Here is a 27619-nt window from a genome sequence, read left to right on the forward strand (position 1 = left end):
TTTCTTAGGTACGCTCATCACCCATATATTTTTTATGACTGTCATGACCTTAGATTCTTGATTCATTCACTCATTATTTCGAGAGTAGACTATTGTAACTCCTCTTTTCTTGGTCTCTCTCTAATACAAACTAAAGCCTGAATGTTTGATGGCCCACGCTTGTAAACTCTGAGGTTATGCACGTGGTTGGGCCCTGCACAAGCTGAGCACATTTTCAAAAGGGCCCGGCCCCGCACGTAACTCCCGGTATGCGCAGAAGTGCCAGGCCATCAAAAAGGGGTGGGCCAGGGGGCAAGGAGGGGGCCGGCCGAGACAGCGGCCATTAGGCTTTGTCCCGGGGAAGTGCGCGCCGGCAGCCGGCTGACCAGTGTGTATAACTTACTTCTGTTCCGAAGAAGCGAGTTAAAAAACAAAAGAAATAGGGTAGATACGTAGGGGTTAGGTAGGGGTAGGGTAGATAGGTAGGGTTCCTGTTCAATATCTTTGTGAGCGACATTGCGGACGGGATAGAAGGTAAGGTTTGTCTTTTTGCGGATGACACTAAGATCTGCAACAGAGTGGACACGCCGGAAGGAGTGGAGAGAATGAGACGGGATTTAAGGAAACTGGAAGAGTGGTCGAAGATATGGCAGCTGAGATTCAATGCCAGGAAGTGCAAAGTCATGCATATGGGGAGTGGAAATCCGAATGAACTGTATTCGATGGGGGGGGAAAGGCTGATGTGCACGGAGCAGGAGAGGGACCTTGGGGTGATAGTGTCTAATGATATGAAGTCTGCGAAACAATGTGACAAGGCGATAGCAAAAGCCAGAAGAATGCTGGGCTGCATAGAGAGAGGAATATCGAGTAAGAAAAGGGAAGTGATTATTCCCTTGTACAGGTCCTTGGTGAGGCCTCACCTGGAGTACTGTGTTCAGTTCTGGAGACCGTATCTACAAAGAGACAAAGACAAGATGGAAGCGGTACAGAGAAGGGCAACCAAGAAGGTGGAGGATCTTCATCGGATGACGTACGAGGAGAGATTGAAGAATCTAAATATGTACACCCTGGAGGAAAGGAGGAGCAGGGGTGATATGATTCAGACTTTCAGATACTTGAAAAACTTTAATGATCCAAAGACAACGACAAACCTTTTCAGACGGAAAAAAATCAGCAGAACCAGAGGTCACGAGCTGAGGCTCCGGGGAGGAAGACTAAGAACCAATGTCAGGAAGTATTTCTTCACGGAAAGGGTGGTGGATGCCTGGAATGCCCTTCCGGAGGAAATGGTGAAGACCAGAACTGTGAAGGACTTCAAAGGGGCGTGGGATAAACACTGTGGATCCATCAAGTCTAGTGGGCATAAATATAGAGGAGGTGGTAAAACACTGCACGGAGCGGCAGTAGCCAATGAGGCATTCACGGAGCGGGATGCCAGTGGCCAGTAGTTGTTCCACCTTCAGGCAGCAAAATACTGCACGGAGCGGCAGTAGCCACAGAGGCATTCACGGAGCGGGATGCCAGTGGTTTGTGTTCCACCTTCACGGAGTGGAAGGTTGGAGGGCTGCCATCTCCAAAAAAACAAAAAACAAAAAAACAAAAACAAAAAAACAAAAAACAAACAAACAAAACAGAGGTGGGTAAGAGTATGGGGCAGGGGTGTGACCGTTTATTGCGGCAGTTGCTACCCCTGATTGAGCTGGATGTTCATTGGGATGCGAATACGGCACTGCTCTTTGCATTGGTGGAGGGGTGGAAGGGAATTGGGGCCGGAGGGTGCTGGAAGCCAATAGTGACGGGGGAGGGGGAGAAAAAAAGGGGGGGGGGGGAAGATTAAAAAAAAAAAATGGATAAACTGCGTAGCTTGCTGGGCAGACTGGATGGGCCGTTTGGTCTTCTTCTGCCGTCATTTCTATGTTTCTATGTTAGGGGTCAGGGAGGAGAGGGGAAAAGGAAAAAAGGTTAGATAGGGGTATAGGAAAGTTCCCTCCCAGTCCCCTCCTTAATTGACCCCTAAATGTTTACAGTTTCTCCGGAATACAGCTGCTAAAGTTATTAATGGCCTAAAAAAATTCAGTCATGATACTCCTATTCTATAAACACTCCACTGGCTTCTGGTGCTGTGCCAAATCAGATTTAAAATCCTTTGTTTGACTTTCCATACTGTTCACTCTGATACTCTGATTTACTTGTCCAGATTATTAATTCCTTATTCACCAATGAGAACCTCACAATCTTCTCAAAAGGGCTTTCTGCAAATTCCAGCTATTACAAAGATTAGGTTAGAGGGTACACATGAGACTTCTTTCAGTTATCAAGCGCTAGTATTGTGGAATGCCCCGCCATTGGCTATTTAGTTACATAGTAATAAAATGGTCCATCTAGTCTGTCCAGCGTGCTTCCCAAGGTAGTCACTGCTGCTCCGTGCAGGTTACCCACACATTTCTGTTAAGGGTAGTAACTGCTGCTCCGTGCAGGTTACCCCCAAGCTTTTTTATTTATTCCCATCCTCTAGCCTTTATGGATCCAGTGTTTATCCCATGCCCCTTTGAAATCCTTCACAGTTTTAGTCTTTACCACTTCCTCCGGAAGGGCATTCCAGGCATCCACTAACCTCTCAGTGAAGAAATATTTCCTGACATTGGTTCTAAGCCTTCCTCCCTGGAGTTTCAAATCTTGACCCCTAGTTCTACTAAATTTTTTCCAATGGAAAAGGTTTGTTGGCGACCATGGATCATTAAAACCTTTCAAGCATCTGAAGGTTTGTATCACATCACCCTTGCTCCTCCTCTCCTCCAGGGTATACATATTCAGGTTCTTCAACCTCTCCTCATAAGTCATTCGATGGAGACCACCCACCATTTTGGTCGCCCTTCTCTGTACCGCCTCCATCCTGTCTCTGTCTCCTTTGAGATATGGTATCCAGAACTGAATACAGTACTCCAGGTGAGGCCTTACCAAGGACCTGTACAAGGGGATTATCACATCCCTTTTCTTACTAGATATTCCTCTCTCTATGCAGCCTAGCATTCTTCTGGCTTTGGCTATCGCCATATCACACTGCTTCGTCGACTTCAGGTCGATAGACACCATCACCCCAAGGTCTCCCTCCTGCTCCATGCACATCAGCCCTTCACCCCCTAACGTATATAGTTCTTTCGGATTATCACACCCCAGATGCATGACTCTGCATTTCTTGGCACTGAATCCCTTCGACCACTCTTCCAGCTTCCTTAAATCCCATCTCATTCTCTGTACTCCTTCCGGCGTGTCCACTCTGCTGCAGATCTTAGTATCATCCGCGAATAGACAAACTTTACCTCCTATCCCTTCCGCAATGCCGCTCACGAACATGTTGAACAGAACCGGTCCCAACACCGATCGCTGTGGCACTCCACTTAACACCATTCTGTCTTCAGAGTAGGTCCCATTTAACATCACCCATTGTCTTCTATCCGTCAACCAGTTTGTAATCCACACCAACACCTTGGAGCTGACTCCCAAGCTTCTCATTTTATTGATGAGTCTTCTATATGGGACCATATCAAAAGCTTTACTAAAATCCAAGTAAATTACATTGAGCGTTCTTCCCTGATCAGGTTCTCTGGTCACCCAATCAAAGAAATCAATTAGATTTGTCTGACAGGACCTTCCCCTGGTGAATCCATGCTGCTTCTGACTGAGCACCCACCGGATTGTAGATAGTTCTCTATCCTTTCTTTCAGCAGAGTCTCCATTAATTTTACCTCCACAGAGGTGATGTTAACCGGCCTGTAGTTTCCAGCCTCTTCTCTGTTCCCACTCTTGTGAAGTGGGTCCACTACTGCTCTTCTCCAGTCACTAGGCACTACACCCTTTTCTAGGGATCTATTGAACAGGTCACACAGTGGACCCGCCAGCACATCTCTGATTTCCCTCAGTATTCTGGGGTGAACCTTATCAGGCCCCATGGCTTTCTTAGCTCGTCCCATACATTATCTTCCGTAAATGGAGTTTCATCTACTCCAACCCCTTCTACAGTCTTAATTACAAGTGATGGCCCTTCTCCAGGGTCTTCCTTAGTGAACACTGAACTGAAGTATGTTTAATATTTCTGCTAATTCATCATCTCTCTCCACCCATTGATCCTTATCCCCTTTCAATTTCACTATACCACTATGTACCTTTCTCCTTTCTCCAATATATCTGAAAAATGTTTTGTCACCTCACTTTATTTCCTTGGCAATCCTTTCCTCTGCTTGACTTTTTGCTTTCTTGATTACTTTTTTCATATCCCTCAGTTTTGCCAGATAATCCTCCCTGTGTTCCACTTTTTGGGATTCTTTAAATTTCTTAAAAGCTGCTTTTTTTGCTTTTATTACATCAGCAGATTGGATTCTTATTTCTCTTACTTTTGTTTACTTTTCTAACATATAGATTTGTTGTTTTTGTAAATTGCTCCTTTTAGTTTGGCCCACTGTTGTTCGACCTCTCCCATTTTCTCCCAGTCTTCAAGTTCTGCCTCCAGATATTTCCCCATTTCTACAAAGTCTGTTTTTTTGAAGTTCAAAACTCAGGTCTTTGTGACACTTCTCTGGATCCTATTTGCAATATCAAACCATACTGTCTGATGATCACTGGTGCTGAGGTGGGCATCCACCTGGACATTAGAGACATTAGCCTCATTAGTGAGCACTAGGTCAAGTATAACTCCCTCTGTCGTGTGTTCCATTACCATTCGTTTGAACAGAGTGCCTTGCATGGCATCCACTATCTCTCTACTTCTGTTAGATTCTGCAGAAGGGATTCTCCAGACCACATCCCGCAGATTAAAGTCACCAACAATCAATACTTCCCCCTTCTTTCCCACCTTTATAATGTTTTTGATCAGATCTCTGCGTGTTCTTCTGTTTGAGTCGGAAGCCTACACACCACTCCAGTAAAAATGGATGTACCGTCATCTTTCTTTTTAGACAGCCCATAATGTTTCTTCTCTACCCCACTTTCCTTGCAGTTCAGTTGCTTGGATATTATTTTTGACATAAAATGTTACTCCTCCCCCTTTTTGTCTTTTCTGTCATTCCTTAACAAGTTATAGCCTGGTATGGCTGTATTCCAACGAACAAAAGGGAAAACAAATTTATAACTTACATTAGGTTGCTCACTTGCTAATTTTTAAGGAAAAATATTTTTGATTTTTTAATTTTTTATGTGCTTCATATATTTTTTACTTTGTATATTATTTTATCTGAGACAACTAATTGGTTGAAAAAAATTATACAGTAAGAAAAAGTGAACTGCATCAGCAAGCCAGTCAGCGTCTCTCCTGAAGACTAGAGAGCGCTCGGTCTTCTCAATCACTTGCAGTCACTCTGACAGCATGTAAATCAACCAAATTTTTCAAAGAATTTTGTGTTAAGAGTTCAGTACACACCACTAAGCGATTAAATCTCCAAATGTGATACAGACACCTTCCATGCGAATTAGTCGGTCTGTGAGTGCCTTAAACGCGGCTCAACTACGGCCGAGGTTTCGCTGGTGACAGCTTCATTAGGAGCCAAGATTAACACAATTGACACACTGGAATTCACCAACAATTCCGTCTCTTGCATAGAAACAATACAGCCTGTTGCTGTTATCTTCTGTACTTTGTCTTCACATAATTCTTTTCTTTCTATTCTTTTCTTTCTCAGTCATTTCATAATCGGGACCCACAGGTCTCCCGCATAAATTCAAGATGGACCTGTGGGTCCAGATTATGAAATGACTGCGAAAGAAATGAAGAGAAGGAAAAGAATTATATGAAGACAAAGTACAAAAGATAACAGCAACAGGCTGTATTGTTTCTATGCAAGAGATGGAATTGTTGGTGAATTCCAGTGTGTCAATTGTGTTAATCTTGGCTCCTGATGAAGCTGTCACCAGCGAAACCTCGGCCGTAGTTGAGCTGCGTTTAAGGCACTCACAGACCGTCTAATTCGCATGGAAGGTGTCTGTATCACATTTGGAGATTTAATCGCTTAGTGGTGTATACTGAACTCTTAACACAAAATTCTTTGAAAAATTTGGTTGATTTACATGCTGTCAGAGTGACTGTACATCTAAAGTGACTGCAAGTGATTGAGAAGACCGAGCGCTCTCTAGTCTTCAGGAGAGACGCTGACTGGCTTGCTGATGCAGTTCACTTTTTCTTACTGTATAATTTTTTTCAACCAATTAGTTGTCTCAGATAAAATAATATACAAATAAAAAATATATGAAGCACATAAAAAATTAAAAATTAAAAAATCAAAAATTTTTCCTTATAAATTAGCAAGTGAGCAACCTAATGTAAATTATAAATTTGTTTTCCCTTTTGTTCGTTTGATTTCCTTGATGGGATAACTTGGCTCTTTTGTTTGTTTTCTGATGGCTGTATTCCAGTCATGAGAATCCGTGAACCATGTCTCTGTGAAGTCTGCCTCCACCATTAAGGCCTGCAGGTCTGGGATTATATTGCCCAAACTGCGAGCATTTGTAGTCATAGCTTTCCAATTTTCTCCCTTGCTATGTTGTACTTCCTAGGAACCTTTTCTGTTTTTTTGAGCTGATTGATTTTGTTATTTTCACTTCACATGTCCTTCATATTCTGCCAGAACCTACTATTATCGAATTGATTCTGGGTTTTTGAATCCTGGATGTCTGATAACGCTGTGGGAGTAGGGGTTGAGGTACAGGTTGCTGTAAACTTGGGGAAGATGGGTGCATGATTGTCACATGTCTAGTTCTACCAGAGTCCACTTTAAAACATTTTTTCCTGGGATTCTGTAACCGCTGTGGGAGATGGGTGACAAATGGATGTTTCAAGGAAGGGGAAGTTAATTGAATCCTGGCCAATTGCTCCCTTAGTTGGATCAGCTCCATTTTAATTTTAGACAGCTGAAGGCAAAAGGGACAGCCCTTGGTTCTCCAAATGATAGGCCTTGGGTCTTAAGCACCACAATTGTTGCATTGAATTAAAGCCATTCTCTCTGATTAATTAAATTCCTAAAGATAAGGTAAGGTACGGTTAGTCTCTAGCAAAGATTTTTAATAGGTATTTGAACTAAGAACTAAAAGTATGTGTTATCCAGTAAAGATTAATAGGTAGAATATGCAAACCAAATTTTACAAGCAATATGACAGTATAAGTTATATCTAGGCTGTAAGGAACTACTAAGTAATTAGGGATGAGGTAACTGTAGCGAATTATTTCGGAGACAAGGGAAGAATATAGATGAAAGTAAAGTCAGGTGTGGGAGGGAGGGAGGGAAATAAACAGTGACTAGGAGGACTGGCTATCCTTTTTTAATTCTTAGCCCTAGAAAGCAGAAAGGGGCAGATTTGAAATTGATATCTGAAATTGAGCTATTTTGTCTCACAGACAAGGCACAATCTTTTGCTAATATAAAGCCCTATTACATTAAGCACAGGTAAATAACAAAATAAAATTGTACTTAGTTTCAGCAAGGCTTTGGCTCATGAAGATCCCAGCTCCAAAAGATTCAGTTTCCCCAGCACATGAGACTGTGGCAAACCAAATCCAATTAGCCCCGCCCCCACTAACAATGGCTAGGGAGAATGGCTGTCCCCTTTTTTAATTCTTAGCCCTAGAAAGCAGACAAAATAGCTCACTTTCAGGTATCAATTTCAAATCTGCCCCTTTCTAACAGACAAGGCACAATCTTTTGTTAATATAAAGCCCTGTTACATTAAGCACAGGTAAATAACAAAATAAAATGGCACTTAGTTTCAGCAAGGCTTTGGCTCATGATTTGAGATGAGGTACATTATATGAAATTCAGCAAGGCTGTTAAAGCTGGGTTGTTTAGTCAGGCTTTTTGCTGTAGGAGCTGGACTGAACATGGAATAACTGATAAAGTCTATTCATTCACAGATGCCTACATCATAGTTTGTGGCTGTAGTAGATTCATAGTTTTATAAAAGCTACAATTATCATTCTTTCTATTTTTAATGGTTAGTTAATAAAAAAAGTGAGCCTAGTTTTCTCAAACTATAAAATATTCACAAGACAGGCTGATATATTTTACTAATCGGATATCATGGATGCACACGACAACAAAATCAAACAGTAAAATTACCTCTAGAAGTAGGTCCACACTATTCACTTGAACCTCACGCAATCCCACTATCTGTACAATGCGTTTACCATCTTCTCGTGCAAAAAGTCTACAAGAAAGTATACATTTCATGAATATTTAAATTATGCCTTTACATTTCCTTTTAAAGACCAAACTAACCAGATTCTCTTTTGTTCATCCTTAGCAGGAGCAATCTTTTGAAGAATATAACCATTAACTATGATAAACATATGGAAGAAGAGAATATCATTGATTACATAAAATGCTATACAGAAACAAAAGATAAGCAAAATGGATCCTAGATTGTGGTCTTTGTAAAGCAGCACTTCTTGAAAATACTCTTTTCCATATACTTCTGTCAGCAGAGGTTCTTGCTTACCATTATACATCCTGTGCAGCTTTCTTCCCAAAACTTATTTTCATATTCAAATAATCAAGATATTTAACAACTGTCGGTGCCGCTCTGTGAATATTCTATCTTTTGGTTATTTTCCTCGCCACTTCCGTGGGTCATATGTAATCATAGGTCTCAATGCGCTACAGTTCAAAAACATTTTTTTGTATCATTTTCTATATGCAAGTAAAACTAAACCAAGAGGAAAAGAAATTTACTTCACTCAAATTGTATTTCTCTTCATTGTCCAAATAACAAAGGCATTCCACTGTAGCGCATTGAGACCACTCCCTTTCTTCTCAATTATTCTCCCTTCCCCCCTATTCACTCCCCTTCTCTCTCCTCAATTGCTCCCACCCTCACCCTCTTCCCTTCGCTTCCTCATATCCCTTCCCACCTTGTGACTCACCCTTTCTGCTGGTATTATTGTGGTCTTCTTCCTGCTGGCTGGATGCTGGAAGCCCAGCCAGTAGATTAACTGAACCAAGCAAAGCGGGTTCTGTCGGGCTTGAATACTCGTACTCATAAGGAAGCTTATTTTACATTACAGGGTGAGGTGAACTCAGAGGGCCAAAAAAGAGTATAAACTTTATCAATATGGTAATAAATCGGGCAAGTTGCTTTCCAATTTAATAAGAGCACAGAGGGCACCTCGGCATGTCTTGGGGGTGCGCTCCCCTTCAGGGCAGACGGTTACGGACACCCCGAAAATATTGTAGTTATTTAGAACTTATCAAGGTCTTTATATGGCTGGGAGCTCATGTATGGGAGTTTTTGTGAACGATTAGTGATGTGTGAATTGTATGAGTGATGTAATAATGAATGTGAGTGGACATTTGTTAGATGTATTAGAGTGGGTATATTTTTTGTGGTTGGTTGGATGATCAATGCGCTGTCGGGTGTTATGATGGTCTCTTTAGTCTTACTGGTCCATCCTAGTAGGTGGTATTAACCTCACTCTAATACAAGGGTCCACAATTCTAACACCCAGCAAAATTTGAAGCAGGTCCTGTATGTCAAAATGTTTTTAGCAGATTGAGCTGTGAAGCATAATGGTGCCAGCGAGCCAGTTGGTCCCACACCCCATCAGGAATCACACACGAGGCCATTGTGATGATTACAATAAAATGGAAAAAAAGAAGAACACCCTTTCATCAGGCGCCTGCTTCCTATGCCAATCGTTAGTCATATCCAGAGATATTTAGCTGTGCCTTATTCCTCCTCCAACGATTCCAAAAATTGATGAGCCTCTTCTGGTGTGGAGTACATAACAGTGTTGCCAACATGAGTTACCCTCAGCTTCGCCAGATACTGGAGAGTGAAGCACACCTTTTCAAAGAATATTGCAGATTGGGGAAAAAGCTCTATTCATGTTAGCCAATTTCACAGAATAGTCCTGAAAGATTAAAATCTTCCAATCCCCCATGGTCGGCTGAATGCCCTTGCGCACTGCTTGCAACAGTGCATCTTTATTTATTTATTTAAGAATTTTTTATACCAGTATTAGTCGAAACATCATATCGGTTTACAGTGAAACAATAGAATGGAAAATACAATGAACAGGGGAGAGGGTAAGGGGTATTAAGAACCGATAGGAGAAGCGTGGAAAGAGCAAAAAAACAGGCGCAAAGGCAACTAGGAAACAAATGCATAAAGTTCAAAAAGTGGGCAATTACCACTCGTGGTCAGACTTGCTTCTCAGTTCTTAGGCTGAGTCTGTATGCATGCTCAATCTGCAACAAGCCCTAAAGACTCAGGAAGCTGAAGTGTTGTTGGCAGCTATTTATTTTAGAAATTTGTGCAGCTCACTGTCCAGTAATGTTTTAGGGAGCCCTATGAAGCGGAGGTTATTAAGACGTGCTCAGTTTTCCAGGTCTTCAACCTTGACTTTTAATTGCTCAAGTCTCTCCATTGACCTACTCTCCATAGCACGGGTGCCATCCTCCAAAATCAGGCACCCGCTATTCCACCACATCTAATCTCTGAGACACTTTATCCAGGACTTCTGGTAACGCATCAAACTTGGCAAAGATTGCCCCAAATTTCCCATCCAGCTTAACATCCAACACTTTTTCCACTGCCTCAGTAATCACCGTGACCAAGGCTCCCTTATAATCAGCATCTGGTAAGGCTCCATATTTGCTAGGGTCATTTGCTTTGGAACCGCTGGTTTCATTTTTTCTTTTTCTTTTTTCATGCGTCTGCTGGTCATGACTCGCCTAAAAACACCCCAGGCACTCACTCCTAATAACTCTTGAATGCGCTGAGGCCAAATTAAAATCCTCACAAGCAGGATGCACTTTGTTAAGGGTGGATTTCAGGGAGGCCCCAAGAGCAGGACAAAAACATGCCCAGCACCTACTACAGCATCACATGACCTCCTATTAGCTATGTTTAATTCGATTTGCACTTTCATTCTCCTGACTACTTTCCCAGCTATTCTTAACTTTTCCAGATATTGTTACCTGTATTCTTCAAATGCTAACCTTCTTTCCCTTATTTTTTCAGTCACTTCTTTAGAAAACCACAATGACCTCTTTTTACGTTTATCTTTATATACTTTTCTAACAAAATGATTTGTTGCCTTTACAATATCTGCTTTTAGTTTTGCCTGCTGTTCTTCTACTTCCCCTAGCTGATCCCATCTAGTTATTGACTCTGAGGTACTCCCCCATTTTAATATAGTTAATTTTCTTCAAGTCCAGGACCCTTGACTTTGAATGAACCACAAATACCTGTGATCTAATACTGAACCATACCTTCCAGTGAACAACTGGCTCTCGGGTAATCCCCCTCTATGACATTAGAAACATTCTCCACATTTGCAAGCACCAGGGTCAGTATCATGCTGTCAAATGTTGCTTCTACTATCATTTGCTGAAACAGTTCTTGCAGACATCAGGATCTCCCTGCTTCTAGATGATACCAGAGCTGGAATGTCCCAAACAACATCCAGCAGATTGAAATAATCTAGCAGTAACACACCTCCTTTCAAAGAAATTTTGTGAATGTTTTCAAATAAATGTCTATCCATTTCTTCTGCCTGCGACAGAGGTTGATATATCATACCAATATAAATGGATGTTCCATTCTCTCCTTCCAAATTAACCCACCGTGCCTCCTCCTTACTTCATAAGTTTTGTAAGTTCTCTTGGTTTAATATTTTTGAAATTTACATTTATTTTATGAATAAATCATAAAACAATTTCATTAGAAACCTGGTCTAGAAATAAAAAAAAACCCCAAAGCAATAAGGAAACAATCAAGCTAAAAAAGAAATATGATTTCCTCAACCCATCAGACCACAAAGCTAATGGAAGCCAAAGGAAATACATAAAAAAATTATTAAAATCATCATGAAAAACCAATCCTAAGCTAAATCTCCAAATAACCTAATCAAACACTTCAATCAGCTACCAGCACAGAACTAGCTAAACTTTTAGCTTCTAGGAAAAATGTAAATGCTTTGGGTCAAAGAATATATAACTCACTCCAGCATATTTGATAAGACATTTACATTAATGTCAAAGAAAAAAGTAGCACCAAGAGCTCCTCGTTTCTTGTGTATCTATAGCTAAATCGGGATGAATCCATACTCTTTGAGCCAGAAATAATTTTTATTTATTTATTTTGCTGATTTATTTATTATTTTTTATATACCGACATTCGATCTGAGATATCACATCGGTTTACATTCAGGTACTGGAGGTATTTCCCTATCCTCGGAGGGCTTACAATCTAAGTATTTTTGTACCTGAGGCAATGGAGGGTAAAGTGACTTGCCCAAGGTCACAAGGAGCGACAGCAGGACTCGAACCCTGGTCTCCTGGTTCGTATCCCACTGCTCTAACCACTAGGCGATCTTGATAAAAAACAAAAGAAACCAATAAAGTAACTCTATTCTTCCCCTCTACCTCAGACTTTTCAAGAAAAACTGTTAAATCTAATACATCTACTGATAATTGAACTGAGCCATGTTCTAACACATAACCAGAAACCCACTTCCCAACTGGCAAGTAATGTATTTTATTCAAAGGCGGAACTGTTTCTGCCAAATGTTCAAGAATCTTCCAGGTTTCTTGTGGGATCAGTCCACAAACTCTAGGAAAATTTATCACTTGAAGGTTAAGAGATCTCGCCTGATTCTCCATCTGCTCCAAATGCCTATGGAAGCTGATTTTATATTGAGCAGTTTTCACACTAAATGACTGAATGTACTTTACTTCTTTTTCTAGAGTCTCAAACATTGTTCTAAACTCTTTGGGGCGACTTTTAAAAGGATTACGCGCGTAACCCTTAAAAAAACCAAACCCTGCGCACGCCGAGCCTAAGCCCCGGGACGCGCGTATATCCCAGGGCTTGCAAAAATGGGTGGGGTGTGGGCGGTCTGTGGGCAGGGTGGGGGCATGGCTGGAGCCTCTAGGCAAAGCGGCCATTTGCTGCTGTGCCCGGGATCGCGGGCCGACCATCGGCTGGCGTGCATAACTTACCCGACAAAGGTAAAGGAGGGTTCTAGGTAGGGCTGGGAGGCGGGTTAGGTAGGGGAAGGGAGGGGAAGGTGGGGGAGGCGGAAGGAAAGTTCCCTCCGAGGCTGCTCCAATTTCGGCCTTGGAGGGAACGGAGGACAGCTGCGCAGCTCGGCGAGTACACGTTGCACAATTGTGCACCCCCTTGCGCGCGCCGACCCTGGATTTTATAACATGCACGCCGCAGCGCGCGCATGTTATAAAATCGGGCGTAGATTTGTTTTTGCCGGGTTGCGCGAACAAATCTACGCCCGCGCGCACCTTTTAAAATTTGGCCCTTTATTATTACATTTTGACTAGAGATAGTAGTTTTCAAATTCTAAAGAACTGATTTGAACAGTCCAAATATTTAAAAAGGGAACCAGGGGTGTTCTGGCAAACTGTAGACCGATGAGCCTGACTTCAGTGCCAGGAAAAATCATGGAAACTGTTATAAAGAATACAATCACAAAACTTTTAGATAGACATGGTTTAATGGGACACAGCCAGCATGGATTTACCTAAGGGAAGTCTTGCCTCACAAATGTCCTACATTTTTTTGAAGGGGTGAATAAACATGTGGACAAAGGTGAACCAGTAAATGTGGTGTATTTGGATTTTCAGAAGGCGTTCAACAAAGTCCCATATGAGAGGCTTCTAAGGAAACTAAAAAGTTATGGGATAGGAGGCGATGTCCTTTTGTGGATTGCAAATTGGTTAAAAGACAGGAAACAGAGAGTAGGATTAAATGGTCAGTTTTCACAGTGGAAAAGGTAAACAGTGGAGTGCCTCAGGGATCTGTATTTGGACTGGTGCTTTTTAATATATTTATAAATGATCTGGAAAGGGGTATAATGAGTGAGGTGATCAAATTTGCGGATGACACTAAATTATGCAGAGTAGTTAAATCTCAAGCGGATTGTGATAAATTGCAGGAGGGCCTTGCAAGACTGGAAGACTGTGCTTCCAAATGGCAGATGAAATTTAATGTGGACAAGTGCAAAGTGATGTATATAGAGGAAAATAACCCTTGATGTAGTTACACAATGTTAGGTTCTATCTTAGAAGTTACCAACCAGGAAAGAGATCTAGGTGTCATAGCAGATAATACATTGAAATCGTCGGCTCAGTGTGCTGTGGCAATCAAAAAAGCAAACAATGTTAGGAATTATTAGGAAGGGGAATGGCAAATAAAACATAGGATGTTATAATGCCTCTTTATCGCACCTTGAATACTGTGTGCAATTCTGGTCACCGCATCTCAGAAAGGATATAGGTGCACTGGAGAAACTGCAGAGAAGGGAGGATCAAAATGAGGGGCATGGAACAGCTGCCCAATGAGGAAAGGCTAAAGAAGTTAGAGCTGTTCAGTTTGGAGAAGAGACAACTGAGGGGGGATATGATAGAAGTCTACAAAATCATGAAAGGACTTGAACAAGTTAATGTAAATTGGTTATTTACTTTCTCAGATAATAGAAGGAACAGGGGGCACGCCATGAAGTTAGTAAGTAGCTCATTTAAAACAAATCAAAGAAATTTCTTTTTCACTCAGCGCATAGTTAAGCTCTGGAATTCATTGCCAGAGGATGTGGTTACAGCAGTTAGTATAACTGGGTTTAAAAAATGTTTGGATAAGTTCCTAGAGGAAAAATCCATAAACTGTTATTACGGTAATTAATAAGCAATAGTAGCTTGTGATTTATCTAATGTTTAGGTACTTGCCAGGTACTTGTGACTTGGAATGGTCACCGTTGGAAACAGGATACTAGGCTTGATGGACTCTTGGTCCAGTATGGCTTATCTTATGTTCTTATGTAGTTTCAGCAGTACGTTCCAAATAGCATCAAGCGTAACCACCTGAGGCTTGCTCATTCCAAAGGTGTTTCTGGGGGCTGTGAGAGAAAAACAAGGGCCTGAACTTGTGAGTCTAATGATATTCCAGAGCTTGCTACTCTTTCTACACCTTGTAGCAATATTAACTCTCCTTCTTTCCCCATTTGCTGTTTATCTCCATCCTGCAACAGTATCACAGCCTCTCCTACCTCCATGGCTCCAGAAGGCCAAAGACAGAGGAATCTAAGATCAGCTCTCTCCTCAGAACAAATGGCGATGTCATCACCAAGCGCCAGTCCTGAAGATTCACATCCTTGCTCTCTCCTCGGTAGTTGTAGATCTGGAGGGCTTAGCAAAATCTCACAACTCTAAGAATCCAATGCTTCTCCAACAGGATCCACAACAGGAATTTGCCCTCTAAAACCTCTGGGACTCTGGTAAGGAAGAGATCATTTTTTTGCTGAGTAGGAGGAAGCTGGGAAGATTAAAAGTGATAAGCCCTAATTCTTTCCCTTCCTCTTCAGTGGCATTTTTTTTTTTTACAAGAACCACAAATCTTGAAGCAAAATTACAGAGACTCAGCTGAGCTTCCTCACCAGCAAAGCTTCATGCCACCATCTTGGTTCCCACACTCCAATATTTTGTTTTATATGTAAACCATTTCTCCCCCTTTCTTCCCGAATAGATTATAACCTAGTATAACTGTACTGCCACTATATCCAAATCAACCTTTTCCATGACTGCCTCTAAATCTGTGACTTTACTTCCCACAATATAAGTATTAGTGTAGCTTTCCAGGTGTTGCCCTTTTCCCCCCATTTCTCTGAAAGTGTTTACAGATTTTCTTACCTGAGTAATTTTACTTTCCTTAGGGGCTTTGTATACCCATCCCCAATAGGTCACCTGTTTTGTAGGACACTTTGTACCTTGGAATCCTTGGAACATCCTCCCATGGCCCACAAAGCCGAAATACTCTCAGACACCATCTACACAGCCATTCATTCATCTCTAGAATGCAACCTTCTCTGCCTGGGCTTATATCCTTGATTGGGGGGACTGAGCAGAATACGATCTGTCCACCTATCTGCTTCACCCTCTCTCCCAGAGCCTTGAAGTTACTTTTGATGCATTCTGTGTGGTATCATTTGTGCCAACGTGGATGAGCGGGTATCAGATAGAGGTCAGGTTCTCAGCAGTCTGTGCCCCTCAGAAACAAGTCAAGTTTCTATGAGTTCTAGTTTGCTATGACTTTGTTTAGGCCATGAAAGATGGTGATGACGACGATATTTTCTTTTTATCCTTTTTTGGTTAGATTGACGTGGACCCTTCAGTCTTTCTGCCAGACCATGCCAGTTCATAGAGAAGAACCTTTTGTTGCTGACCTGGAATCTTTTTGAACTCGCTTCCATTTTTGCCATTGTAACTGGAGTGGAAGGAGGCAGTCACCATTGGCCACAACTTGGAACTTCTTAAAAGAAAAACAAATAAATTGCCACTACCCTTCTTGCAGACTACTAAGAGAGGAAGTGTATGCATGCCTGATTGCCCCAATAGCTTCTAAAAGGTCCAGAGGAGTTGGAGGAACTGGGAGACAAGCTGTGCATATATTGCAGGATACTCTTATTTCAGAATAGCGACTTGTGTTTGTATTTGCCAGTTTATTTGCATGTGGTGTGCCCATCTATCTGGCATGCTGATGTGGCAGGAGTTATATAGTGATTTTTTGTACACACCCGCAGTGCAAGCTTTTATAAACTACATGCCTGGAACTCACATCTCTGTCCTTTCTGCCTATGTGTTGTGACATTGTTCATTATATTGACTTTTCACCCAAATGATCACTCAAAACATGCTCCCAGTAAAGTATAGAAGATAAAAACATCACAAATAACATACAATTAAACAAAATTCAAAAAATTATATTAAAATAAAAAAAGGATAGCATACACAGGGGAGTTTTTTAAGCCATAATATTTTATTGAGGGGTAAAATATCCATGAGGGGGTGTCCTGCAATATTTTGCTCCTCCCCAACAAAATATCTTGGCAATATCTGTTAATCTGTTTTTTTCTTAAATAAACAACTTAGGCAGTCTTCTTACACGTAAAGAACTTGTTTAAGAAGCCTTGTTTAAAAGCAAATAAAGTACAAAGAGTTCTGTAGGTACTGGGATCTAGTTTCCACCTGCTTCCAGCAAAGTAGCAGAAAAAAGATGCCAGTCAGATATTTCCCTATAGAGGACAGCTTTACACAGTTCTTATCTTTCTGACACCAGCATCCACTCCAACAGTCCAGCATCCACTCCAGCAGTCCAGCATCCACTCCAGGAGTTCCAGCATCCACTCCAGGAGGTCCAGCATCCACTCCAACAGTCCAGCATCCACTCCAACAGTCCAGCATCCATCCTAGCTGAGTCTGAACTTAACAGGTCACAGACCTACCCCAATTTAGAACCCCCAGCAATTCATAATACAATGATACACCGCCACTCCATCCCCATACTCAAGAGAAAACCCAGAAACAACTCTCCACCAGACCCCATTCAGACACCCAGACAACAAAGACTCATCAACATCATAACATCTCCCATTACACAACTCCTAGGCCTCTCATTATTCACTTTAACTTTATTCAATGCACAGTCACTTTCCAAAAAAATGCACCTTCTCAATGATTACCTCATTGACAACAACCCTGACATATGTGCAATAACAGAAACCTGGTTAAAACCCACGGACATATCATTAACAAACCAATTACCTATACAATCCTTCGACCTCTTCTCAATACCTAGACCAAAAAAAGAAAGGAGGAGGAATTCTACTTGCTGCAAAAAAACAACTGGGCATAACCCTACAACTATCATACGCCACTTCAAAACTTGAATGCTCCATATTCAAAGCCCAACATCTACAAATATTCCTCATCTACGCCACACCGGGAACTCTAGAGGCTAACCCCTCCCCTCTAATAGAGATGATATCAAAACACTTAAACTCAGACAAACCAACCATCATATTGGGAGACTTTAACATTCACGTGGACTCCATCCCTCAATCCACTAACTGCGAAACCTTCCTTTCCTCCCTCAGTCACCTTGGATTCTCACAAATAATCAGCGGGCCCACCCACAAAGCAGGTCATACATTAGACCTCATATTTATCAACGATAGCTGGTCCATCCATACCAATCCCACCTGCACGCCAATCCCCTGGTCAGACCACCGGATCATAGACACAACCCTCAAAATGAAAAACACACCACCTCCAAACATCTCCAAAACCACCATTCATTTCAGGAAACCTTGCTCACTGGAGTTACTCACCGAACATTGCTCCAAAGATCTCAAACAAATAGATCTCTCAGATGCCAATTCAGCCACCACTTCATGGATCAAACTCACGAACAAAATAGCGGATCAACTCTGCCCAACCTCCTCTAAAGTTATCCAACCGGCACGAGACAACAGAAAACCATGGTTCACCCCGGAACTCAGAGCCCTAAAACAAAAATTACGAAACAAAGAACAAATCTGGAGAAACAACCCTACACCCACAACCAGACTGGACTACAAAGCCACCCTCAACACTTACAGAAACGCCATACACAAAACCAAAAAGGACTTCTATGCAAAAAGAATTCATAACTTCATCTTCGACTCGAAGGCTTTATTCTCTTACGCCACCATCCATTCCAGACCAACTAGCGCTCAGCAAGGCCAACGAATTAGCCAACTACTTCAAAACAAAAATTTCAAACCTCACTCGCTCCCTTACAATCCATCAAACTCTTCCAACACCGCTTAGCTCATACCAACCCACGCTGACTTCTAGACTAGAGTCATTCGAGCCCACATCCGCCTTGGAGATTGAAAATTTACTTAAAAAAATTAAACCATCTGCACATCTCTCGGACCCACTCCCTACTAATCTGCTCACCGCCATCCCTAACACCGTCGCAAAACCTATTGCAGAAATCATCAATACCTCTTTAGCCATGGGCACAGTCCCTAATCAACTAAAACTTGCAATCATCAAACCCCTACTGAAAAAACCAACTGCATCACTAACGGACCCAGCTAACTTCAGACCCATTGCAAACCTGCCCCTGATCTCCAAACTGATGGAAAAAGCCGTAAATAAACAACTGTCCGAATATCTCGAGGAGCACAACATTCTTTCCCCGGCACAATATGGTTTTCGAAAATCATGAAGTACAGAGTCACTTTTGCTCTCTCTCACTGATAATTTACTTTTGAACCTGGAGAAAAAACAGTCATTCTTACTTGTACTTTTAGACCTATCCTCAGCGTTCGACACAGTAAATCACCCACAACTCCTAGAACAACTTTCAAACATAGGAATAAAAGGCACAGCTCTCAGTTGGTTCAAATCGTTCCTATCTAACAGGTTTTACAAGGTCAGAATTAATAACAAGGAATCTGCCCCCATCCTATCAGACCAAGGCGTACCTCAAGGTTCATCCCTCTCTCCCACCCTATTCAACGTCTACCTCCTCCCCCTCTGCCATCTGCTATCACAACTCAAACTTACTCATTACCTCTATGCAGACGACATCCAGATCCTCATCCCCATTACAGAATCTATTCAAAAAACCTTCGCCTACTGGGAGAATTGTCTTCAACCAATTAAACAACTACTCTCCAGCCTGAACCTGATTCTAAACTCTAGCAAAACAGAGTAGCTACTGATCTCACACAACCCGAACACCCACACACCCAGCCTGACACAAACCACATCTTTTAACATGGAGCTCTCTGCCAACGTCAGGAATCTAGGAGCATGGCTTGACAACCAACTTAACCTAAAAAAATTCATAAACACAACCACCAGGGATTGCTTCTTTAAACTACAGGTCCTAAAGAAACTAAAGCCACTCCTTCACTTCAATGACTTTCGTCTCGTTCTTCAATCCATTATTTTTTCGAAACTTGACTACTGCAACTCAATCTTACTGGGCCTTCCCGCCATCAGCATCAAACCCCTACAGATAGTACAAAATGCCGCAGCCAGAATCCTAACTAACTCTAATAAAAGAGACCATATTACCCCTATCTTGAGCAACCTCCACTGGCTACCCATCAAACAGAGAATCCTATATAAAACATTAACCATCATTCATAAAGCAATTCATAACGACGCACCTATATCTCTACAAACCCAACTTCGTCCACACTCATCTGCCAGACCCATCAGAAGCGCCTACAAAGGCACATTAGTCGCAGCTCCGGCCAAATCAACACTAAGAAAAAGAGCACTCTCCACTGCGGGACCACACCAATGGAATGCGCTCCCACCAGACCTTCGACTCGAACCCAATCTACTAGAGTTTAAAAAAAGGTTAAAAACCTGGCTTTTCAGGCAAGCGTTCCAATTCCCAGAGTGTAACTAGGCACCTCCTCCTGACTCTCAAATCCTGACTCTTAACTAGGCACCTCCTCCTGACTCTCAAATCCAACCATTGCAGGGTGTCACTAACACATTGACACTTAATTTCATACCCGCACTTACTTATTCTCATGTCTATTTAACAGTCGTTATTCACCTTTATATAGCCGCTTTTTGCAGACCATATTCGTTACTAAAATTCCTTGTAAAAAGATGAACTCACACATACTATTCATTACATGGTTAAGGTTTTGTTAATTGTTAAATTTGTTAAATATAATTATTATTACTTTCAATGTTCATTGTAATAAGGTTAAATAGTTGTAATAAGGTTCAATGGCTGATTGTTATTGTTCAATGTTCCATGTAAAAAAAAACCCTGGTCTAACCTCCCAGACCAGGGCAACCTTTTCGTTACTTGTAAACCGGATTGATTTGTATTGTATACAGGAATTCCGGTATATAAAAATTAAAAATAAATAAAAATAAATAAATAAACCAATATTCGCTCCTTGTCCTTATATGCTTTACTTCCTGTTCTTTTTTTGTTCTATACTCCTGATTCCTGAGGCATGCTCATCACAGTGCTTGATATCTGCATGTTACTTAGCATATCTAGATAGAATCTCTTAATGTGATTAGGGTTAAAAGGTCTTAGATCAGTGCATAGGAAATGATAGGAAATAGTATCAAAGGCTTCGCATACAGGCTGTTATTTCCTGAGACCTTTGAACTGCATCTTTATCTTACTCTCATATCACGCATTACTGTTTATCATGGAAAAACTCTGCGATAAACAAGAACGTAGCAGAGGACGCAAAAATGCATGATGGCAGCTCTCTTCACAAAGGGCTGCCGTTGTTTTAAAGATCCATGCAGCCCAAAACCCACCCCCCAAAGAGTGAAAAAGACCCCACCAACTTCAAAGCAGCACAGACCATAAAAGTTAAAAAAAAAAGTTAAAGCTCCACAGCAACGGCCTGCCCCCCTTCCTAAACCCCTCCCCTTTGCACAATTTCCCCAAGCAAAGAACCTCCTTCCAATAGTAGGCCACCCCTGCTGCCCCTCCCAGCTCCCTTAGATGCCCCCTTCCAAAAAAACTAGGGCCTGGTGGTCTAGAGTGGGTGCCCTCCCAATCCCCTCCCCTCAAAAAAATACCCTGGTTGTCTAGAGGTGTCCCTGGAACCTCCTCACCCCCCTCCCAGGATCCCCCCCTATCTAAAAGAAGAATGGTTGGTGGTATAGGGGCAGCCTAGAGCACCCCCTAGCTCTGGGCCAATCAATGCCATTTTCCAACCAGCCATTGCCTATCATGTTTAATGTGCGTCATAGCCATATTGCAGCTTAATAAATCTAAGCCATAGACCAGTTATAGCCACTAGGGGATGAAACCCGGGGTACTGTACGTTTAAAAATATGCATGTAACCCAATTTTATTTGTACTGTCACACACACTGACTGGGGATTGGTGTTTCAGGGAGCAGAGTTGGGACTTACACAAAGTATGTGCATAAGTTAGCCCACACAAGTTATATCCTGTGAAGTGAAGGTGTAGCTTAGTGCAGGACATTTTGTACACAGTGAAAGCCCAGTACCCAAGCATTTTCAAAGCAAACTTTATGTGCACAGGTTTGCTTTGAAAATGTGGGGTAAAGTCTGAATTTAAAAGTTACATGCAGACTTTGCCCCAGTCCGCACTGTTATAAAATTACCCTCCTTAGTCTTTGCAGAACCATACCAGCAGGGGGAGACAACACTCTTTTTGAATAGCAAACTCCTAAGACAAAAGATCAGAGTAAAACCTAACACTATTAAAGAAAAATGCTGTCAATCACATCTAGCAATTTAAAGAACAGCCCAGGCCAACAAAGATCTTAAAAAAGATCAGTTAAACGTCAGCTGAAAAATCCAAGTTTTTATAGGTTTCCATTCTTTGTCTTGGGTAGAATTTAATGTTGCATACAAAGAAAAAATACATGCTATTTATGTACAGAGAAGAGATTCAAACATGGCTACAATTTGTTCTAATTTTGTTGTTACATTATATTTTAGCATCTGTGGATTCTAACTTTCCATTTTCAGTCTATGGTTAATGGTTTCTATCTGTCTTTACATTTGGTTTTGTTATGCTTTACTATGTATGTTGAATGTAATCCGCTGAGATTGGTGGTTCAGCAAAATAGAAACTATGGAAATAAATAAATTTACTATCTTAAAATTACCTTTCTTCATCAATCTCTTTTCCTCTCATGTTCTAATATCTTTTTTGGCATAATCAGAGACCATGCAACTGCCACTCTAAAGGATCTTCATCATCCAGTCCAGTCTCCACCAATGAATGCATTGGGTTTGTCCTGGAGTGGAATGGATGGCCCTTTTGGATGTGCTACCTACTGCATTGCTTAATGCTTCTTAGGTTCTCTTTTGCTATGGAGCATCTTCTCATTTGCCTTTTTTTCTCCTTTTGCCTCACTATAACTTGTCAAGTCTCTGGCTCGTCAGAGATAAGAGATAAGAAGCCCCTCCATCTGAACAAAAGATGCAGAGAGGGATTCTCCAGCTCCTATATGTTTTTCCAGCTTCTACAGTGGTGTCATTTTTTGCAAGTAGAGGTGTGTGTGTAAGCACACCTGATGGGTATTTCAATAAAGGGCTTTTTTTTATCATCCGATTCTCGTTCTCTTCACTGCTACACAGCCAACTGGATCGGCTTCCGCTTTGCTTCTTGGGTCTATAAGAGAATATGAAAATAAGATAAGACTGGAAGGGGTGGGTACATGTGGAAAATGAGTGTTAGGAACTAAAAAATGAAATTTCTGATCTATTAGTTAAAATTTGTAACCTATCATTAAAATCATCCATTGTACCTGAAGACTGGAGGGTGCTTTTCAATATATATAAATGACCTGGAAAGGAATACGACGAGTGAGTTATCAAATTTATTTATTTATTTATTTAACACTTTTTTATACCGACCTTCATAGTAAATAAACCATATCGGATCGGTTTACATAAAACAAGGGTATAACAGAAGCAATAAATAAAAGTAATTAACAAGAGAAGAGAATAAGGTAAAGTTACATTTAACAGGGAGTAAAAAACTTGGGAAGCTTAAGAGCTGGAAGAAAGTTAAAGGCCAAAAAATAATTAAAGAAGCATAATCCAAAAAGGAATTTGGATTAGAGCAAAAGATGCTTTAATCAGTAAGTGCCAGAGTTCTTCGTTTGAATGGTTGTAGGACTTTAATCTTCTACGTCCAAGTGAGGAAAAAGAAGACTAAGGGTTGTCTGGAGGATCATCGAAGGCTTGGTGGAATAGCCACGTCTTAAGTTTTTTTCTGAACGTAATGAGACAGGGTTCTAGTTGGAGGCTTGAAGGAATCTTGTTCCAAATAGATGGACCTGCTATTGAAAAAGCTCGGTCTTTGGTCGAGGAAAGGCGTGAGGCTTTAGTTGGGGGGTAATTCAAAGTACCTTTATGATTATCTCTAATTGGCCTGTTGGAGGAATGAAGTTTGAAGGGAATTTCAAGGCTGAGTTGGAGTTGGTGATGGATGGATTTATGTATTAGGGTGATTGCTTTGTAAAGGATTCTAAAATTTACTGGTAGCCAATGTAGGTTTCTGAGGATGGGTGAGATGTGATTTCCTCGGCTGGTGTTAGTCAGTAATCTCGCTGCAGCATTTTGAATCATCTGAAGCGGTTTAGTGGTTGATTTGGGTAGGCCAAGGAGGAGGGCACTGCAATAGTCTATCTTGGAGAATAACAACGCCTGGAGTACTGTTCTGAAATCTTTGAAAAAAAGAAGTGGCTTGAGTCGTTTCAGAACCTGGAGTCTGTAAAAGCAGTCTTTGGATGTAGTATTAACCATTTTCTTAAGGTTTAGTCTATTGTCCAGAATTACTTCTAGATCTCTCACCTGCTTATGAGTGATGAATGTGTTGTGAGGGAATGGTATGGGAATATTTTCTTCATTTGCAGAGATGAGGAGGAGCTCCGTCTTTGAAGAGTTAAAGACCAGATTTAATCTATTGAGGAGGTTAGTGATAGAAATAAGGCAGTTGTTCCAGTGGGAAAGTGCTTTTGAAATATATTCTGTAATAGGTAGGTAATTGCGGATAATACAAAATTATTCAGAGTAGTTAAATCACAAGTGGATTGTGATACATTACAGGAGGACCTTGCAAGACTGGAAGATTGGGCATCCAAATGGCAGATGAAATTTAATGTGGTCAAGTGCAAGGTGTTGCATATAGGGAAAAATAACCCTTGATGTAGTTACACAATGTTAGGTTCTATCTTAGAAGTTATCAATCAGGAAAGAGAGCCAGGCATCATAGTGGATAATACTTTAAAATCGTCGGCTCAGTGTGCTGCAGCAGTCAAAAAAGCAAACAGAATGTTAGGAATTATTAGGAAGGGAATGGTTAATAAAACGGAAAATGTCATAATGCCTCTATATCGCTCCATGGTGAGACCACACGTTGAATACTGTGTACAATTCTGGTTGCCGCATCTCAAAAAAGATATAGTTGCGATGGAGAAGGTACAGAAAAGGGCAACCAAAATGATAAAGGGGATGGAACAGGCTGAAGAGCTTAGGCTGTTCACGTTAGAGAAGAGATGGCTGAGGGGGGATATGATAGAGGTCTTTAAGATCATAAGAAGTTTTGAATGAGTAGATGTGAATCGGTTATTTACACTTTCGGATAATAGCAGGACTAGGGGGCATTCCATGAAGTTAGCAAGTAGTACATTTAACACTAATCAGAGAAAATTCTTTATCACTCAAAGCACAATTAAGCTCTGGAATTTGTTGCCAGTGGATGTCGTTAGTGCAGTTGGGTTCAAAAAAGGTTCGGATAAGTTCTTAAGGAATAGCCACTGTTATTAATTGCATCAGTAGCATGGGATCTTCTTGGTGTTTGGGTAATTACCAGTTTCTTGTGGCCTGGTTTGGCCTCTGTTGGAAACAGGATGCTGGGCTTGATGGACCCTTGGTCTGACCCAGCATGGCAATTTCTCACGTTCTTATGTCCTTATGTTCTAAGGCTGATCTCTAGAATGGTGTTCTAACAGGCTGCAAGTAAGATGACATTTTTTAAACTGACAGACCTATAAAAGCTTTTTTATTGAGTGCCTTTTAAATGATGTGAGGACACAAGTAAGGGGGTCCAAGGTAATCTCTTCTGGGGTGATTAGTTTCACATCATCTAATACCACACAAGATTTACATGTACACTCTGTACTCTCTGGGCCTGGAACCAGTAGCTGCACATTTCTGCTCCCTAGAGATGAACAAGACCTAGTGCTTTATGTCCTTTTCAATTAAGCTTCTGACTAAAGACTTATGTGATGAAAGCATTAGGTTTTAGAACCAGAGAGAAGGCCCATTGTTTGGTCAGAGGTAATAGATCTTCATAGTGGAAGAGATCTATGGTTTATTATAGCTGCATTATGACATTAACATAGCTATACAACCTATTAAATAGCACAAACTCTTATCCAATAACTGGACCAAATACAATTCAATCAACCTTAAATTGACAATCATCAATACCTGCTGAACTTTTATCATAACACTGTCGTATTTATGCATTTGGTTATTTATGTTCCGTTCCATAGTGAGGTATTGCCACAGTTTCTCACATATTCTTATTTACTCACTATGCTACTCTATTACATTAATAGACTGAAATGTTAATATTGCTCTGTGCAATCTCTCCCCTTTTCCAGCTCCAAGTTGATTTCCCTGATTTATTGTAACTTTCTCAATTCCTATATCTGATTCACGATATTTAAAGTTCAAGGTTCTTTTTGAGAACATTGTTTTACGTTATGTTATGTTTTACACACTTTGTTAATTGTAAACCGGGTTGATGTGATGCCTGTCATGAAACTCGGTATAACAAAAACAATAAATAAATAAATAAATAAATAAATATTAGTCACCAACAGAGTGAAGACTTTGCTTCAGTACCTCTAGCCAAGCTTTTCAACATGTATTCCACAGAACAGCGTATGAAGGTTAACACTAGCTAGATAGTGCCCATCTCACATAATAGCGCATGTACCCAAGAGTTAGCTAAAAGAATGCTCTCTAGTTAAGGCAATATGAGTCACCTGGGAAGCTCCACAGTAAGGAGTTTCTTGTTTTGTTCATGTTGTCTTCCTCGGGAGAATACAATGAGCTTTTAAGTTTTAGGTCCTAGGTCATATGGTCTTGCATGTGAGAATGTGCCTAGTTAGAATGGCCAATGGCACTCTAGCATTCAAGGTCATGTGGGTCCCAAACCTGTTTTCTAGTGAATCCTTAAGACAAAAGCTACACAATGAAAAGACACAACCAGAAAGTGAAATTTCAAAGCATATGACCACTTTATTAAACAATGTATTCACCAGATACAAAGCAAGTCAACATCTTTGGTAATCACATTCTGCAAGGACAAGATATCAAATCACACATGACATTGTAACTGACATGTCTAGCACATTTAGTCAAGACATGTACATAAATTGTTACAAATGGCAAAACGACATATACAGTATTATGATCTTATCCTTTTGAAAAATGATTACTGCAAAGAACCTAGAAAGTGGAAGTGCCAACCCAATAGCTATAGTACAGCTCTAATGTTAGAGCTGATGCAAGCACAACTATATGATGGCAAACGAAGGCCCAGACAGTCCATGTTGAAAGAGTGCTCTCAAAGGGAGACAGCCTAAAAGCCACAGCAGCAAAGTTCAAGTAGCAGGCAGGAAGCCCAGAACCAGAGAGCACAACAGCGACACCAGCAGGATGAGATGAGAAGTGACACCAGCATGTGGGCAGCAGCAGGATGAGATGAGAAGTGACACCCACATGGAGGCAGCAGCATGTTGAAATGAGAAGAGACACCAGCAGGACCATAATTGGAGACCACATTAAGAAGGCAGGACTATGGGCAGAGCATAGACGAGGGTATAAGTAAGCAGGAGGACAAGACAGACAGTAGACTAGCCACATCAGCAAGCCGGCACAGGAACTCTGTAGTGAGGATGGGCCCAGCAGTCTTCTTCCATCTAACCAGCATAGGAACTCTGTATAGAGGACCGGCCAGGCTTGTTTGGACAAGTCATCTTAGATAGCATTGTTTTCCCTTTACAACTGGGGCCTCATGGACCTTTTCCTCTGTGGGGCTTTTCGGTTGGGGGGTGGCATCCCTTTGAGGGGCCTACCCCTGGTTCATCCTGCTAGCCGGTGACTGCTGCGCAGAGTGAATTCCTGGGAAGATGGGAATGGCACAGGCGGAGGCTCTGGCAATTGTTGAACAATTTGTGTTATTGCTGTTATGAGACTGATAATGGAAATAGTGATGGTAGTTGGGCCCTATGTAAGGGCTGCTGTCTGCACCTACAGGG

General features: G+C 41.3%; 1 protein-coding gene across 1 annotated transcript in view; it reads right to left on the bottom strand.

Moving 5' to 3' along the window:
• KIF24 (kinesin family member 24) overlaps nt 1-27619 on the bottom strand; it is a 196544-nt gene that overhangs the window by 99975 nt on the left and 68950 nt on the right. The window contains exon 6 of the mRNA XM_029581240.1: nt 8079-8166. Within this exon, the coding sequence (XP_029437100.1) occupies nt 8079-8166 (88 nt within the window). The remainder of the gene's footprint in view (nt 1-8078; nt 8167-27619) is intronic.

This window comes from Rhinatrema bivittatum, chromosome 1 (assembly GCF_901001135.1).
Source record: "Rhinatrema bivittatum chromosome 1, aRhiBiv1.1, whole genome shotgun sequence".
Classification (NCBI taxonomy): domain Eukaryota; kingdom Metazoa; phylum Chordata; class Amphibia; order Gymnophiona; family Rhinatrematidae; genus Rhinatrema; species Rhinatrema bivittatum.